Source organism: Bombina bombina, chromosome 2, assembly GCF_027579735.1.
Source record: "Bombina bombina isolate aBomBom1 chromosome 2, aBomBom1.pri, whole genome shotgun sequence".
Classification (NCBI taxonomy): Eukaryota; Metazoa; Chordata; class Amphibia; order Anura; family Bombinatoridae; genus Bombina; species Bombina bombina.
The window spans coordinates 832,661,230-832,680,831 of record NC_069500.1 but is presented as its reverse complement, the minus strand read 5'-3'; the positions used below and the strand labels follow the sequence as shown (position 1 = coordinate 832,680,831).

The 19,602-nt window shown below is 37.4% G+C and overlaps 1 protein-coding gene across 1 annotated transcript in view; it reads right to left on the bottom strand.

The window, feature by feature from the left end:
- ATCAY (ATCAY kinesin light chain interacting caytaxin) overlaps nt 1–19,602 on the bottom strand; it is a 113,203-nt gene that overhangs the window by 24,799 nt on the left and 68,802 nt on the right. The window contains exons 4-6 of the mRNA XM_053703134.1: nt 15,713–15,934; nt 15,398–15,583; nt 13,199–13,301 (exon numbers count right to left, since the gene is read on the bottom strand). Of these exons, the coding sequence (XP_053559109.1) occupies nt 13,199–13,301; nt 15,398–15,583; nt 15,713–15,934 (511 nt within the window). The remainder of the gene's footprint in view (nt 1–13,198; nt 13,302–15,397; nt 15,584–15,712; nt 15,935–19,602) is intronic.

Here is a 19,602-nt window from a genome sequence, read left to right as displayed (position 1 = left end):
TGTATGAGACTTGGCAGTTTGAAAGCTTGAAGCTTGTATTAGAATGTCGTCTAGGTACGGAGCTACCGAAATCCCTCGCGGTCTTAGTACCGCCAGAAGGGCACCCAGAACCTTTGTGAAGATTCTTGGGGCCGTAGCCAATCCGAATGGAAGAGCTACAAACTGGTAGTGCCTGTCTAAGAAGGCAAACCTTAGATACCGGTGATGATCTTTGTGGATCGGTATGTGAAGGTAAGCATCTTTTAAATCCACTGTGGTCATGTACTGACCCTTTTGGATCATGGGTAAGATTGTCCGAATAGTTTCCATTTTGAACGATGGAACTCTTAGGAATTTGCTTAGAATCTTTAAATCTAAGATTGGCCTGAAAGTTCCCTCTTTTTTGGGAACCACAAACAGGTTTGAGTAGAACCCTTGTCCTTGTTCCGACCGCGGAACCGGATGGATCACTCCCATTAATAACAGATCTTGTACACAGCGTAGAAACGCTTCTTTCTTTATCTGGTTTGTTGACAACCTTGAGAGATGAAATCTCCCTCTTGGGGGAGATAATTTGAAGTCTAGAAGGTATCCCTGAGATATGATCTCTAGTGCCCAGGGATCCTGAACATCTCTTGCCCAGGCCTGGGCGAAGAGAGAAAGTCTGCCCCCCACTAGATCCGGTCCCGGATCGGGGGCTCTCGGTTCATGCTGTCTTTGGGGCAGCAGCAGGTTTCCTGGCCTGCTTGCTCTTGTTCCAGGACTGGTTAGGCTTCCAGCCTTGTCTGTAACGAGCAACAGCTCCTTCCTGTTTTGGTGCAGTGGAGGTTGATGCTGCTCCTGTCTTGAAATTCCGAAAGGGACGAAAATTAGACTGTCTAGCCTTAGCTTTGGCTTTGTCTTGAGGTAGGGCGTGGCCCTTACCTCCTGTAATGTCAGCGATAATTTCTTTCAAACCGGGCCCAAATAAAGACTGCCCCTTGAAAGGTATATTAAGTAATTTGGACTTAGAAGTAACATCAGCTGACCAGGATTTTAGCCACAGCGCCCTACGTGCCTGTATGGCGAATCCTGAGTTCTTAGCCGTAAGTTTGGTTAAATGTACTACGGCCTCCGAAATGAAAGAATTAGCTAGTTTAAGGACTCTAAGTCTGTCCGTAATGTCGTCTAGCGTAGATGAACTAAGGTTCTCTTCCAGAGACTCAATCCAAAATGCTGCCGCAGCCGTAATCGGCGCGATACATGCAAGGGGTTGCAATATAAAACCTTGTTGAACAAACATTTTCTTAAGGTAACCCTCTAATTTTTTATCCATTGGATCTGAAAAAGCACAGCTATTCTCCACCGGGATAGTGGTACGCTTAGCTAAAGTAGAAACTGCTCCCTCCACCTTAGGGACCGTTTGCCATAAGTCCCGAGTGGTGGCGTCTATTGGAAACATCTTTCTAAATATTGGAGGGGGTGAGAACGGCACACCGGGTCTATCCCACTCCTTAGTAACAATTTCAGTTAGTCTCTTAGGTATAGGAAAAACGTCAGTACTCGCCGGTACCGCAAAGTATTTATCCAACCTACACAGTTTCTCTGGTATTGCAACGGTGTTACAATCATTGAGAGCTGCTAAGCCCTCCCCTAGTAATACACGGAGGTTCTCCAATTTAAATTTAAAATTTGAAATATCTGAATCCAATCTGTTTGGATCAGAACCGTCACCCACAGAATGAAGCTCTCCGTCCTCATGCTCTGCGAGCTGTGACGCAGTATCAGACATGGCCCTAGTATTGTCAGCGCACTCTGTTCTCACCCCAGAGTGATCACGCTTGCCTCTTAGTTCTGGTAATTTAGACAAAACTTCAGTCATAACAGTAGCCATATCTTGTAATGTTATCTGTAATGGCCGCCCAGATGTACTAGGCGCCATAATATCACGCACCTCCCGGGCGGGAGATGCAGGTACTGTCGCGTGAGGCGAGTTAGTCGGCATAACTCTCCCCTCGCTGTTTGGTGAAATTTGTTCACATTGTACAGATTGACTTTTATTTAAAGTAGCATCAATACAGTTAGTACATAAATTTCTATTGGGCTCCACCTTGGCATTGGAACAAATGACACAGATATCTTCCTCTGAGTCAGACATGTTTAACACACTAGCAATAAACTAGCAACTTGGTTATAATCTTTTTTAGCAAAAAACGTACTGTGCCTCAAAGAGGTACTAAACGATTAAATGACAGTTGAAATAATGAACTGAAAAACAGTTATAGCATCAAACTTTAAAACAACACAACTTTTAGCAAAGGTTTGTTCCCATTAGTAAAATGACAATAATTAAATTTGACATAAAAATTACAGAGCAACGTTTTTATTCACAATCAATATAAAATTCTCACAGCTCTGCTGAGAGAATCTACCTCCCTCCAAAGAAGTTTGAAGACCCCTGAGATCTGTCAGAGATGAACCGGATCATGCAGGAAAAAGGAGTAACTGACTGGAATTTTTTGATGCGTAGCAAAGAGCGCCAAAAACGGCCCCTCCCTCTCCCACACAGCAGTGAAGAGAAACGAAACTGTCACAATTAAAAGCAAACAACTGCCAAGTGGAAAATAATGCCCAAATATTTATTCACACAGTACCTCAGCAATGTAAACGATTCTACATTCCAGCAAAAACGTTTAACATGATAAAAACTTAATAAAATGATTAGTGACTTTTAACAGAGTAGTTCCGGTGAAATACCATCCCCAGAATACTGAAGTGTATACATACATGTCATTATAACGGTATGGCAGGATTTTCTCATCAATTCCATTCAGAAAATAAAAACTGCTACATACCTCAATGCAGATTCATCTGCCCGCTGCCCCCTGATCTGAAGCTTTTACCTCCCTCAGATGGCCGAGAACAGCAATATGATCTTAACTACTCCGGTTAAAAAAATATTAAAAAAAAAAAAAAAAAAAAAAAAAAACTCTGGCAGATTCTTCCTCAAACTCTGCCAGAGAAGTAATAACACGCTCCGGTGCTATTGTAAAATAACAAACTTTTGATTGAAGTCATAAAAACTAAGTATAATCACCATAGTCCTCTCACACATCCTATCTAGTCGTTGGGTGCAAGAGAATGACTGGGACTGACGTAGAGGGGAGGAGCTATATGCAGCTCTGCTGGGTGAATCCTCTTGCATTTCCTGTTGGGGAGGAGTTATATCCCAGAAGTAATGATGACCCGTGGACTGATCACACATAACAGAAGAAAGTATGTCCACGTTTATTTAGACAGGTAGTTAGACCATAACTAATTGAGTGTTGTAAAAGATTCAGGTTGTAATTGTAAATATGAGATGAGCTAGATATACTGACGTTGTGATAGCACACAATATTATAACTCTATGTACATTTACCTCTCCTAGATATTCGTGTGATTAACCTCAATATTGGAAAAGTTGATATAACTATAGGAGAGAGGTTGTGCTAAACTCACAAACGTTACATGTACCTAGTAATAACCCTTGTATTCAAGGTTCGATATAGTGAAACTTGCTACTGTTAATATTAGTCAATAAGTTGTCTGACTTTTAGTAATACCATGATCAACTGGTTCACTGTATTGGGTATATTATGTATTCAATGTATACCATGTAATGTTAGTGTCCACAGAATTGGGGGTAGCTGTTAGCTACTGGAATATAGTGAGTCCCACTATTGAGTATATGCCAGTTGGTTATACGTAGTAAGTGTAGTATCAGGTCTACCTCTAAACAGAAACAGCTTAGTGTTTGTTACTATGACAACATAATCATAATCAGTGATCCACTTAAATTGAACGTTCCTATAATCTCGTGTTGAGTATTATATGTTATCCACACTTGTTTGATGTGCACAAGATAGGTAGATTAAATGTATGCACATCTAATGTACAAGATTATAAAGACACGTATTGCCCTGCGTGTACAGAGATATAATAGTCGGTTAACATAGTGCTGCCAGGAACCAACTGTTAGCCACAAATTGGTATGTGGTGATTCTAAAGCACTATATCTTATTCATAATATCATACCAAATAGTCGTTTGTATTGTGATCACTGACTCATGTTTGGTTTCATACAGTCATAGCTGGTAGCGTGTATAGCTGTTGCTAAGCGATGTGATTTAAATTGCGGCGAGAAGATCAGTACAGATTACTAGTGTCGCCCGGATGTAAAAGATATAGGCGAAGGTTAGCTTGGTACATGTATGCCCTTGATAGTTAATATACTGTCGTTACTATGAGAGTAGGTTTGTTATAAAGTTATGTTTAGAAGCTTGCCACGTATTTATCTTAACGTTGTAAAATTCATAGGTTCACTTGTTATACTTGTATCCGGCTTTGTATTACGGTTAATTCACCATGTATTATTTCGCCGGTATGCCTTCATATTATATTGACCCAAAGAGTTGTAAATAATATGAGGCAAGTGAAGTATCAGTCAAACGTTAGTAGCGTGGGCTCTATTAGAGCTGAATAAATATTAGCTGTGCAGCGTCTAAGCAAGTGAGGTATCAGTCAAGCGTTAGTAGCGTGGGCTCAATTAGAGCTGAATAAATATTAGCCGTGCAGCGTCTAAGTCAAACACGTTCTCACACACTTAGTTCTCATATAGAAACTTGAATCAGTGATGGTAATAGCGCTCTAGAACAAGGTCTAATACACACACTCTCAATCACACTTGTGAATTAATACAGGATGACTTGAATAACTGAAAGTGCTTATTCCATAGTAAGTATTGTTAAAGGAGGTTATTACTCCGTATAGTGACTACAGTAAAAGTTCGGTAGCTTAAGGCTAATCTAAAACACAGGAGCTCCTAGGACTCCTCACCAATGCCCTAACGTCCCTAACATGTTTCGCCACTTAGCGTAGCTTTTTCAAAGGTGAACGCGCCGCTCAGTAGTCGGCTATTTAAGGCTGATTAGGATCACACCCCCAATAGGCGTGCATACACCTTCTGACCTATCAATGACGGTTGAGATGAGTGTCATAATGAGGAGGGGATTAGCAGGATAGTATCTGAAATGGTTAACTGTTTGATGACTGGATAGGGTCAAAAAGGCACATTCATTGACTGTCACATTCATAGCAAATGCTTATATTACATTATTATGGACAACTAGAACAAATAAAAGAATAAGATTTGAGGTTAGATAAACAATTAAGATAAAAACTATATTTAACTATCGTGAAGTTGGTTTTTTGCAAAAAGGCACATACCGTTGTATATACCTTTTGCCATTTAAACGTTTGTTGAGTTGGAATCTCCAGCATATTGAATAATAAGTTTTTTAAGCAAGATCAGCATCGACATATTGAGGTCCTATGTGTATATATATTTACTTGCTTCATAAATTTGGAACCTCCTAATACGTAATCAAGAGAGAAACAGATATTGTTGGATGTGCAACATTCTAATGTACATCTCTGAAACACTTAATTACGATCATATTTATTATAGTATTTAAAGTCCTGACGTTGACAGTGAGGGTTGATATAGGAGATGTGATATTTGTGTGATAGTATTCTATAGGGGTAAACATAATTGACCATTTGTGAGTAGTTTACTGTGTAAGGTCATTTTATATTGCAAACAGTGACAGTGTTGCTTAATAGTGTCTTGATAATATGTCTCTAAAAGATTGTTTCTTAGAGGTAAAAGTTATGTAAGTGAACATTATAGTGAATACTGTCTCACTTTGTTGTAAAATTGGCAAAAATTGAGATATTAATTAAGTTAACTGTGATTATGCATAGTGTGCAATATTAAAGAAGATAAAGGATTACAAAAGTGATGTAAATTAAAACAAATATAAAAATAACATAAAATTGTGCTTAACGTGATATGTATTAGTGTTGAAAAGGGGGAAAGGGAAGTTTGAGATCTATAATTTACTAGAACTGATAGGTTAATTATATGGATTGTAGTTAGAGAGATAGGAGAATACACGAAATATTGCTCATGATTGTTACGTATAGGGATATTGGGATTCGTGTCAACAACGTTTGTTAGTATTGTTGTGTTACTTCATTTCTTAGAAAGTTGTTTGAGTATTATTCTCTATAGCTTTTAAAACTTGATTGCTTATTTAAAACATTGTATGATGTTATACTTGGCTTAAAATCCACTTTATATTCTGTAAATTACAGAAATGAAACAAAGTTGTTATATTCATTTAGTCCATATGGTTGAACCGTATTAAGTAAAAAAATCCATTTGCTTTCTGCTTGTAGCAGGATGTTTTCTAGATTGCCTCCTCGTACACCCAGTTGTATTTTTTCAATTCCAAAGCATTTGAGTTCAGATTGTTTGGAATGATGACTTTTAAAGAAGTGACGTGCCACAGAAGTCAGATTTTTGCCTTCTTGGAGGTCTTTGCCTGCATTTTTTATGTTCCTCAGGTGTTCTTGTAATCGTGTTCTGATTTTTCTTGTTGTCATGCCAACGTAGGTTTTATTACATTTACATTGGAGGGCATAGACAACTCCCTCTGTGTGGCAGTTGATGTATGATCTGATTTTATGTGTTTTTTGAAAACGATCGCAAATTTCTTCTTTTTTCAGCATGAAGCTACATGTGCTGCATGTGCCACATTTAAATGAGCCCTTCTTGAATGCTCCTTTAGTTTTGGGTCCTGGTAGATGACTTGGGCTGATTAAATCCTTCAGATTACGTGTTCTCCTGAAGCCTGTTTGAATTCTTTCACCCATGATGTGTGATAATATGGGGTCAGAGGTTAAGATGTGCCAGTTTTTTTGTAAGATATCCACTATTTGTGTACTCTTGGAATTGTAAGTTGAAATAAATCTGATTTCTTGCTTTTGGGATTTATTTTGCTTTTTTAACAAATCCTGTCTAAGAGTATTTTTGGCTCTGAATTCAGCTTTTTTAATAGACTTACGGCTATATCCTCTGGAAATTAGTCTTTCTTTTACTTCTTTGGCTCTTAGTTTGTAATTTTCTTCAGTGGAGCAATTACGTCTCATTCGTAAGAATTCACCCACTGGAAGGGCTTTGATTGTGTTGGGAGCATGTGCACTTGTGCTATGTAGTAAGCTATTTGTAGCTGTCTTTTTACGATGGACGTCCGTTTCCAACATACCAGTTTGGGTTTTGATAATTTGGAGATCTAAGAAGTTAATCTTTGCTAGATCTGCTTCATAAGTTAATTTAATATTCAGGTTGTTGGAATTTAATTTTGCCATGAATTTGTCTAGTTCGTTTTTCGTGCCCTCCCACAAGAAGAGCACATCATCAATGTACCGAATCCATAGGGGGATTCTATTCAGGTCTTCAGTATTATCATCTGAGAAAACATATTTTTGCTCCCACCAGCCGAGAAAAAGATTGGCATAGGTGGGAGCACATGCAGTGCCCATAGCGGTACCTCTGGTTTGGAGGTAGAAACCATTATTGAATGTGAAGAAGTTATGTGTCAAAATGAATTTTAAAAGTTGTAAGACAAAATCATCATGAGCAGGGTCTTCCTCTGAACTCATTGACAGAAACCACTTCACAGCTTGAATGCCTAATTCGTGATTTATACATGTGTAAAGTGATTCCACGTCCGCTGTCACTAACCATGTAGTGGAAGCAAGATGTACATTTTCTAACTGAACCAGAACATCCGTTGTGTCTTGTACATAAGACGGTAGTTGAGGGAGAAAGTTTCTTAATCTGTAGTCCAAATATTTGCTCGCTTTTTCAGTGAGACTGTGGATGCCAGAGACAATTGGCCGACCGGGTGGGTGTTTTTTATTTTTATGTATTTTTGGAATTAGATAGAAGGTTGCTACCGTTGGATTATTAACTTTCAGGAATTGAAATTCCTTGCTTGTAATAATGTTGTCATATCTGGCCATGTCGAGAATATTCATGTATTCCTGGAGAAACATTTGGTTAGGATTAAATGCCAGTTTTTTGTAGCAGGATGTATCTTTTAGTTGTTTATCAGTTTCTGTTTTGTACATATTAATTGGCCATAATACAATATTCCCTCCCTTGTCGGAGTTTCGAATGATGACATCATCCCAATGTTTTATCTCATTCAATGCTTTTAGTTCATTTTTGGTCATATTATATGTTGTTGGTTTGTCAGGTAATTTGTTTATCTCTTCACAAACCACATCTGTAAATGTTTGTAGTTGAGCGCATTGATTAAGTTTGGGCATGAAAGTAGATTTGTTGGTTATCTTGTCTCTCCATTTAGCTTCTTTATTTAATTCTGGACTTGAATCCACTTGTGGACTGTGTTCACATAATAAGGATTCCAGGGTTTCCAATGTATTCATCTCCTCATCAGACCAAATATGTTCAAGAGCTGGTTCAGGTGATTTTGACTTTCCACAGTAAAATCTTTTTAGTGCTATTTTGCGGACAAATAGATGAACATCTTTAATGGTTTCGAATTTGTCCAGGTTTGGAGTGGGACAGAATGACATTCCTTTAGAAAGTATAGATATGTGTGCTTCCGATAGTAATTTCTGAGATAAGTTTATTATTCTCAGTGAGTCAGTCTCATTTGAGAGAAAGGGCTTGGAGCTCTTTGATAGGGTTTCCAGTTCTTTTTGTTTGTTTTGTTCGTAGTTTCGCTTCTGTTTTGCCTTTTTGGTCTGCCCCCTGCCTCTTCTGGTGTGTCTGTGTGTGAAGAGGCACCTGCTCCTAAAAAATCCTTTCTCTTTCCTCTTGTAATTCTGGTCTTAACTTCAGGGTTGGGTGTCTGTGGTTCTGTATCTGACTCTTGGGTTTCAGATTCTTCCCCTTCTGTATCGGAAACATCACATTGCACTAGATTAACTTGTGATGATTTTACTCTATTAAAGTTAGTTTTAGTTTTCCATTTGTAAACTTTCTTATTCTCATAGTCAGTTTTGTCCCTATTTAGTTTCCCTTGTTTTGTCTGTTTGATTTCATTCTCATATTTATCTAACTCCTTCTGATATTGTTTATATGTTTGTTCAAAATCTGTGAGTGATTCGAATTCCTGTAGCTGTGTATTAAGGTCCTGAACTTTTGTCTCCAAAAGGTCATATTCTTCCTTATCATGCTTAATTAAAATTTTCATTAATTTGGTTGAGCATTCAGATAATGCATCTTCCCACTCAATATTGTGTTGTGGATTTCGAAACTCAAATGCCGGGAACAGCTGTATTCGCAGCCCCTTTGGAATTAATTGTAGTTCAATATATTTTTCAAAAAAGTGGTGATTCCACCATAGTTTATCTTGTTTGAACATCAATTTGTGTATATCCTTAAGGGCTGAGTTCATCTTATCCTGTATATTAAGTACATTTGTTGTTGGATTTTTAAATACGTCATTGAGGTCAGTTTCTCTTTTGCGTTGTCTTGATAATCTATCCTGTTCCCACTTGGATGACATAGTGAAAAAATATAATGTGAGACAATGATATATCACTTACTGTGTGCTCTATTGGTGGAAAGCCTGAGAATCAGGTATTTAAATTCGTTTAATTTACAAAAAATTACCAATGGCACTACTTTTATGTAATAGACCTATTAATATCTTCAATTGTGCCACTACAATACGGCTAGATGTGGGTGCTTGGTGTATGAGTATGAATATTGGAATTACAAAGGAAAAGCATGCACTCAGACAGCACTCCTAGGTCAAGTTGCAAGTTAGTTGCAAATAACAATCACTTAGTTGCTAATCCAAGGTTGGAATACGGGAATAGGAATAGACACTAAATTAAAATATAACTTTTATTGGGTTTAATAATTAAAATAGGAAAAATAATTAAAACCACACTTAAGTACCGACTGTAGTTTGTAGAATTTTAATAACCGATTTTTAGTTCAATTAAGCAGTCATGCCTGCTTGCGTGCAAGCCTGATGTACCTATCTGTCGTGGTACATAACAGATAAATTACGAATAGTAGTGATAGGTGTGACTTGACACTCCATATAAGTAAATGTGTGAGAGACTAGAGTAAAAAGTATGTCCACGTTTATTTAGACAGGTAGTTAGACCATAACTAATTGAGTGTTGTAAAAGATTCAGGTTGTAATTGTAAATATGAGATGAGCTAGATATACTGACGTTGTGATAGCACACAATATTATAACTCTATGTACATTTACCTCTCCTAGATATTCGTGTGATTAACCTCAATATTGGAAAAGTTGATATAACTATAGGAGAGAGGTTGTGCTAAACTCACAAACGTTACATGTACCTAGTAATAACCCTTGTATTCAAGGTTCGATATAGTGAAACTTGCTACTGTTAATATTAGTCAATAAGTTGTCTGACTTTTAGTAATACCATGTCACTGTCAACGTCAGGACTTTAAATACTATAATAAATATGATCGTAATTAAGTGTTTCAGAGATGTACATTAGAATGTTGCACATCCAACAATATCTGTTTCTCTCTTGATTACGAATTAGGAGGTTCCAAATTTATGAAGCAAGTAAATATATATACACATAGGACCTCAATATGTCGATGCTGATCTTGCTTATAAAACTTATTATTCAATATGCTGGAGATTCCAACTCAACAAACGTTTAAATGGCAAAAGGTATATACAACGGTATGTGCCTTTTTGCAAAAAACCAACTTCACGATAGTTAAATATAGTTTTTATCTTAATTGTTTATCTAACCTCAAATCTTATTCTTTTATTTGTTCTAGTTGTCCATAATAATGTAATATAAGCATTTGCTATGAATGTGACAGTCAATGAATGTGCCTTTTTGACCCTATCCAGTCATCAAACAGTTAACCATTTCAGATACTATCCTGCTAATCCCCTCCTCATTATGACACTCATCTCAACCGTCATTGATAGGTCAGAAGGTGTATGCACGCCTATTGGGGGTGTGATCCTAATCAGCCTTAAATAGCCGACTACTGAGCGGCGCGTTCACCTTTGAAAAAGCCACACTAAGTGGCGAAACATGTTAGGGACGTTAGGGCATTGGTGAGGAGTCCTAGGAGCTCCTGTGTTTTAGATTAGCCTTAAGCTACCGAACTTTTACTGTAGTCACTATACGGAGTAATAACCTCCTTTAACAATACTTACTATGGAATAAGCACTTTCAGTTATTCAAGTCATCCTGTATTAATTCACAAGTGTGATTGAGAGTGTGTGTATTAGACCTTGTTCTAGAGCGCTATTACCATCACTGATTCAAGTTTCTATATGAGAACTAAGTGTGTGAGAACGTGTTTGACTTAGACGCTGCACGGCTAATATTTATTCAGCTCTAATTGAGCCCACGCTACTAACGTTTGACTGATACCTCACTTGCTTAGACGCTGCACGGCTAATATTTATTCAGCTCTAATAGAGCCCACGCTACTAACGTTTGACTGATACTTCACTTGCCTCGTATTATTTACAACTCTTTGGGTCAATATAATATGAAGGCATACCGGCGAAATAATACATGGTGAATTAACCGTAATACAAAGCTGGATACAAGTATAACAAGTGAACCTGTGAATTTTACAACGTTAAGATAAATACGTGGCAAGCTTCTAAACATAACTTTATAACAAACCTACTCTCATAGTAACGACAGTATATTAACTATCAAGGGCATACATGTACCAAGCTAACCTTCGCCTATATCTTTTACATCCGGGCGACACTAGTAATCTGTACTGATCTTCTCGCCGCAATTTAAATCACATCGCTTAGCAACAGCTATACACGCTACCAGCTATGACTGTATGAAACCAAACATGAGTCAGTGATCACAATACAAACGACTATTTGGTATGATATTATGAATAAGATATAGTGCTTTAGAATCACCACATACCAATTTGTGGCTAACAGTTGGTTCCTGGCAGCACTATGTTAACCGACTATTATATCTCTGTACACGCAGGGCAATACGTGTCTTTATAATCTTGTACATTAGATGTGCATACATTTAATCTACCTATCTTGTGCACATCAAACAAGTGTGGATAACATATAATACTCAACACGAGATTATAGGAACGTTCAATTTAAGTGGATCACTGATTATGATTATGTTGTCATAGTAACAAACACTAAGCTGTTTCTGTTTAGAGGTAGACCTGATACTACACTTACTACGTATAACCAACTGGCATATACTCAATAGTGGGACTCACTATATTCCAGTAGCTAACAGCTACCCCCAATTCTGTGGACACTAACATTACATGGTATACATTGAATACATAATATACCCAATACAGTGAACCAGTTGATCATGGTATTACTAAAAGTCAGACAACTTATTGACTAATATTAACAGTAGCAAGTTTCACTATATCGAACCTTGAATACAAGGGTTATTACTAGGTACATGTAACGTTTGTGAGTTTAGCACAACCTCTCTCCTATAGTTATATCAACTTTTCCAATATTGAGGTTAATCACACGAATATCTAGGAGAGGTAAATGTACATAGAGTTATAATATTGTGTGCTATCACAACGTCAGTATATCTAGCTCATCTCATATTTACAATTACAACCTGAATCTTTTACAACACTCAATTAGTTATGGTCTAACTACCTGTCTAAATAAACGTGGACATACTTTTTACTCTAGTCTCTCACACATTTACTTATATGGAGTGTCAAGTCACACCTATCACTACTATTCGTAATTTATCTGTTATGTACTACGACAGATAGGTACATCAGGCTTGCACGCAAGCAGGCATGACTGCTTAATTGAACTAAAAATCGGTTATTAAAATTCTACAAACTACAGTTGGTACTTAAGTGTGGTTTTAATTATTTTTCCTATTTTAATTATTAAACCCAATAAAAGTTATATTTTAATTTAGTGTCTATTCCTATTCCCGTATTCCAACCTTGGATTAGCAACTAAGTGATTGTTATTTGCAACTAACTTGCAACTTGACCTAGGAGTGCTGTCTGAGTGTATGCTTTTCCTTTGTAATTCCAAACATCTCAAAGTGTTTAATGTCCCTTTAATATACTGCAGCAGGTAAAATAGATAGTCGGGAACACATTAAAGTGAAGATATTTTTACAGTGCAATGTCTCTAAGTTTTAAAATGTGCTCTCTAAAGCATGGAACTACTAATCAATAAAGTACTGGATCCTGGAGTTTTGGAATGTTGTCTATGACAAAAACAATGGTATTTTTGTTTGCATCTCTAACATCTACTCACTGCTTTAGTACAATGTATGCAAAGTCATTCCCACGTACAGAAACAGATTCTCCATGATGTAGTGGTAGTCAGGACAGTTGCTATCTGGGAGACAACACGCTGCAAATACAATGATGGCATTCAGCCCCTCTCCGTAGTATCCTGCATATAAACAAGACATGAACAGTGAATGTGTAATAATCAGATTTGTGCCCTGCTAAACCATCAATACTATATCTATACAACAACATATTACAAGTAGAAGCGCTGTTGATAGCTCAATTTATATGGCAACCCTGGGCTAAGAATTACAACAATCTGGTATTACAAGAAATTTACCATAGAATGTTGGCACAGCCAACATTTTTGTTAGCAAACTCTATACTTTCAATGGATAGTGCAGGGTGTGCTATTGCGCTCACAAGCAGTAAGTTATGTGTTGTAATAGAGCTGAAAAATAAAATATATATAAACATACACACATACAAATCCGCACAAATATATACATTTAAAAGATTAAAGGTATATGAAACCCAATTGTTTTCTTTCATGATTCAGACAAAGCATGCAATTTTACTGCTATTATCAATTTTTCTTCATTCTCTTGTTATCTTTATTTGAAATACAGGAATGTAAGCTTAGGAGCTACCTATTTTTGGTTCAGACCCTGGGTAGCACTTGCTGATTGGTGGCTACATTTATCCACCAATCAGCAAGAACTACCACGGCGCTGAACCAAAAATAGGCCTGCTCCTAAGCTTAAATTCCTACTTTTCAAATAAAAATATCAAGAGAACGAAGAAAAATTGACATTAGGATTAAATTAGAAAGTTGCTTAAAATTGCATGCTCTATCTGAATCATAAAAGAAAAAAATTGGGTTTCATATCCCTTTAAGTCTTAAGAACTCTGCTATTTCTCCTTTGGTTTAGCACACTTCTGGGTTAGCGAACGAGCAACAGTCGGGACCTCGGATTCTCAGTGCCCCCATAGAAGCTGCGCTATCCGACCTCTAGATGTTACTGTGCCCTAGGCTTTTGCTTGAGTGCGTTTTACTCTCAACTTGTAATATGACAGTGAAAATGGAAGCGCTACTCATTGCACTCGAGCGATGTTAGTGCCCCATAGTGCTAACATTTTTACGCTCAACTTGTAATCTAGGCCTTAGTCAATAATACCTTTGCCCTTGTTAAAGGAACTGATTCAAAATATAGAATGAAGAAAATGAAATCAATATTAAAAAGACATTATGCTTAATTCATTTCTATCGTCTGTAGAAAGAGAAACAAACGTAATAAAATGCTTTTGCCTGAAGTATGTTGAATAAAAGCTTTTTAAAATTAAAGGGACATAAAAGTACAAAAGAAATGGCTCTAATGTGCATTTTATCATTATGCTATTGCTTGCATATAATAGTACTTAACCCCTTCAAAGTAGTCAAAATCAGCTCCAGTGCAGCAATGCACTACTGGGAGCTAACTGAACACATCTGGTGAGCCAATGACAATTGGCATATATGTGCATAGCCACCAATCACCAGTTAGCTCCCAGTAGAACACTGCTGCTCCTAAGCCTACCTAGGTATGCTTTTCAACAATGGATACTAAGGGGCCGATTTATCAAGGCCCGAATGCAGCTCGGATACAATCGGGTTGATTGACACCCCCTGCTATAGTACAAATGGCTGCTAATGTTCAGGGGGCGGTATTGCACAAGCATTTCACGAGAAATGCTTGTGCAATGATAAATGATGCAGTATGGATAGGGTAAAAGATATCCGCTCGCACATTGTTAAATCGACCCCTAAGAGTGCTAGTAAAATCGTGTAAAATAAGATAGTCATGGCTCCAAAAATGTTACTGTCAGCCTGTTATAATTACACTACTGCTTGCATATAACTATGGGGTTGATTCCAATTTTTCTGATCATCTTTATGGTCTGTTAAAATTGTTTATTTTTTACTTTCATGTCCCTTTAATAAATTAAAACTAATGTGACAGTATCCATTGTGTACTTCCTTTTAATGCTCATTGGTTGATGTAGGCCGATTATTCTTTGTCTAATAGGAACAATGAGTATCTGTACCTATGAGCCAATAAGAATGAACTGCAAGTACTTACCAGCCAATGAGCATTGGTGAGATTTACACACCAGATACAGCTATATCATTTCTGTATAGAATTAAACAGCTGTTATGACAAAGAAATGTTCAGTGCAAAGTCCCTTTTAAGTTGTGTGCCAGTTTCAGGCACCACTCACCTCCATGTGTCACCACCTTCATGTAGGGTTTTATCATCTGTAGGTCAATACGATGTTCTTGCTCCCCAATTATCACTGTCCTCCACAATCGACCATTGGTAGCTCCACCTTCTTCCACGGCCCCATCACCAAACAGATCGGCACTGTCTCCAGGCATATTCTTTGCGCTTGCCACAGGTGTGTCATCTAGAAATGACCAATGACAAAACTGAACTCTAATTGCATTGATGTGAAGAATTGATGTGTCAAGAATTGCAAAATATCAATCCCACATGTAGTAAGTTATCATTAGAATGTAAATCTTTCCCCTCTTACCTTCCCATTCCAGTTCATTTCCATTGCCCAGAAATTCCAAGGAATCTGTCTCATCTGGAGTTTCAATGTCATCTACATTAATATCCAAGTCGTCAGGGGTGTCCAGAAAGTCATCGGACAGCAGTGATCCCTCGCTCTGATCTAGCGATATGTTAATCTCAGGTGCCACAAGAGTTTTTCTCTTCTGATGAGACCCACTGATATTTAACGTGCTCGGTGGAGCTGAGTAAAGAAATACATATAAATGTGCATGGTCATATTGGTCCCCAAATCAATAAATCAAGAATTTGCAGACTGAAAACTGAATAATTTATTTGTATTACTACTATGGTATCCATGAGTAGCCTAGGTGAATTAGTTAAGGCAAAATATTGGCCTTCACTGTTATAGATCATCTCATGTAAAGGAGGTTTACAGCTATACATTATAATTCACGGGACAATGCCCTCTACTCAGTGGCGTCACTAGGGTTGGTGTTACCCGGTGCGGTAAGTCATGGTGTCACCCCCCCCCAGAAAGCAGACACACACAAAAACACATACAAACACTCAGACACACTTAAAAACATACTCAGATGCACACACAAACACTTGGAAACACACTCAGACACACACACAAAAACACACACACAAAAACACTGAGACACACAAAAACTCAGACACACACATACAAAATATGTAAACTGCACTGCATTAATTAGGAAGCTCATGCCTAGAGCTGCTCCCTGGCTCAGCAGAACATCAAATGAAAGATAAACAGAGCACTCTAAAATAAATCACTGAAGAAAAGGTTTAGGCGCGCAAACTATGAAAATTCTGCTCTCTAACTCTGTTCCAAGTCTGTCAGTGCACAGCCCTGGGCCGCATGTCACTGAGCAGTGAGCACAGATAGGCAGGCAGGTTTAGGCTAGCAGCGCAACTTTGCAAGCCCCACGGCACACCCACAACATTCATAGTGAAATTGGGCAGGGGAGGAGCAAAGTACAAACAAGCAAAAGCAGCCGGGAAAACTATTTGTTGAAATTGCAGCACTGGCTCAAGGGACAAAAAAATTGTGTGTCTACAACTTCCCCAGTCCCACTAATGTTCACAAATGCCAGCCTCTAATAAAATAATCTATGCATCTCAACATTGTATTTCTTTGAATTTCAATAAAATTTAAAAAAAAAAAATATTTTTTGTTGTTGTTTTTTTTTTGGTGTCACCCCCTGGAGGGTGTCACCCAGGTGCACCCCCCTAGTGATGCCACTGCCTCTACTCATTTTTCTGTCTTTCATTATTTTGTTTTGCAACATATTGGTGATTTATAAATACATTATAATAATTATTATGAGTAATTTTATAATAATTGTGCATAATTTTATAATGAACCATTTTAAAAGTCCATCCGCTTTTATTGCTATCATAAACCAGCATTCAGATTTACAAGGTTTTTAAATTTAAAAGTATGATTTGAGCTATAGGGCCTCATGTATTAAGCGGTGTGCGGACAAGCGTCTCATCGTGAGAGGTTTTCTGCACGCCTTCATCGCAGATCTGTTCGTCCACTGGCGCGTATGCATCATTACACACTCTGATGAGTGTGCAATGCTTACGAGTTCAGGGTGTTTTCTCTTCGCCACTAACTAGCTATCCGTGAATTCTTAATTTTGAAAATATGAGTAACAAACATGTTCTCTATAGAAAAGCTTTGCAATAGTATGGATTAATCTCTCAGATGGAGAGAGGGAGATGTTGTATGTGAAACATCTGCTTGTGTTTATTCAATCCCCCAGTCATAATTAGCAATTCACTACCTAACATAAATACATGCAGACTCAGCTCATTTTTATGGGCATCTCATAGGTGATGGTTTTAATGAGAAAAAAACAGCTATTTCAAATATTCAGAAATAAACAATAAGGCACAATTCCCTTTGCATTTAATACTTTGCAGTATGTATAATATGTAATTTGGAACACATTAAAGGTAAAAAAAATATAGTACAGTGTATCTTTAAAGGGATATGAAACCCAAATTGTTTCTTTCATGATTCAGATAGAGCATGAAATTTTAAGCAACTTTCTAATTTACTCCTATTACCAATTTTCTTTGTTCTCTTGGTATCTTTATTAGAAAAAGCAGGAATGTAAGCTTAGGAACTTGCCCATATTTGGTTCAGAGCCCTGGGTAGCAATGTAGCACCTGGGTAGCGCTTGCTGATTGGTGGCTTAATGTAGCTACCAATCAGCAAGCGCTACCCAGGTGCTACATTTAGCCACCAAACAGCAAGTACTACCCAGGGTGTTGAACCAAAAATGTGCCGGCTCCTAAGCTTACATTCCTGCTTTTCAAATAAAGATACCATGAGAACGAAGAAAATTGATAATAGGAGTAAATTAGAAAGTTGCTTAAAATGGCATGCTCTGTCTGAATCATGAAAGAAAAAAATTGTGTTTCATATCCCTTTAATACTGCTAAATTCTACAAAGTCACACTCTTATAGCTGTCCCTAATCAACCTCAGCACAGAAGATTAGATAAAGGAAACTTTACACTTATTTCATCAGTATTTAAACAACTAATATCATTAGAAAACAAATCTGCATATGATTCACAGGTTTTGCTTTTGTTTAGCATTTATTTAGTTTTTAACATCCATTTAAATGTTTACGTTCAGTGGTACTTACAATGGATTATAATGCCACTAAAAACTGAACAAGAAAACTACAGTATTAACACGGATAAAATATAACGGATATGGTTAGACGGAGTAATAATGCAATGAAAAAACATTTAATTCTTGTTACAGAAAAGCAGGATGGATATGAAAGATAAAATAGTTCATTCTAAAAAAAAGTGTAGATATATTTTGTGGATAAAAATTCCATTGACCATTTTTTTCTGTTTGTATGAGATGTCATGATTATTTTTCCCTTCAGCCGTGGCATATGAAATTATTCGAATGCTGAGCTAGGAAATGACAACCTGCTGTGATTTAGTGCAGTCTTGTTCTTTGTTTATTCATCCACTGCTTACAGTAAATCACATCCGACTGTCAATTTCCTCCTTTAGGAGCAGCCCAGAGCAGCAGCTACTGCTATCAAAAGATTCTGCCTGCTACACTGCAGTATGGATAGGGTAAAAGAACAGCAGCCTTTATGCATCTCCTGAAACTTGCTGAACACTTCTCCATGTCCCACAACCTCAATGCCTATTTTAATATAGCAGTAGGATGCAGGGAATAGTAGTTCTCAGGTGAGTGACAGTCAGATCATGAGGCTGTGTCTAAGTTTCCCACATCCCCTGCAAAGTGCTGGTCCTGAAGAAATGGGAGAGTGTTTGGCCAGGAAGTTAAAGGGACACAATTTTTTTCTTTCATGATTCAGATAGAGCATGCATTTTTAAGCAACTTTCTAATTTACTCCTATTATCAATTTTTTTCTTTCATGATTCAGATAGGGCAGGCAATTTTAAGCAACTTTCTAATTTACTCCTATTATCAATTTTTCTTCATTCTCTTGCTATCTTTATTTAAAAAGCAGGAATGTGATGCATAGGAGCCAGCCCATTTTTGGTTGAGAACCTGGGTTATGCTTGCTTATTGGTGGGTAAATGTACGCCTCCAATAAGCAAGCACTATCAATGGTGCTGAACCTAAAATGGGCTGGCTACTAAGATTTACATAGGAAACCTCAAAAAGGATGGCGGCAAAAGGTGGAAAACAGGATTTATTAGCACACAAATATAACAGTAGCAACGTTTCGGGAATATCTTCCCTTAATCATGCAGTAAAATATAATGGTTCACAGCACCCTTATATACCCAACCGCCACAAGAGGGCAGTAAAGATATATTTACAATTGAACCCTTTCACCGCTAAAATCTTAAACAGATACATATAAGGAATGCT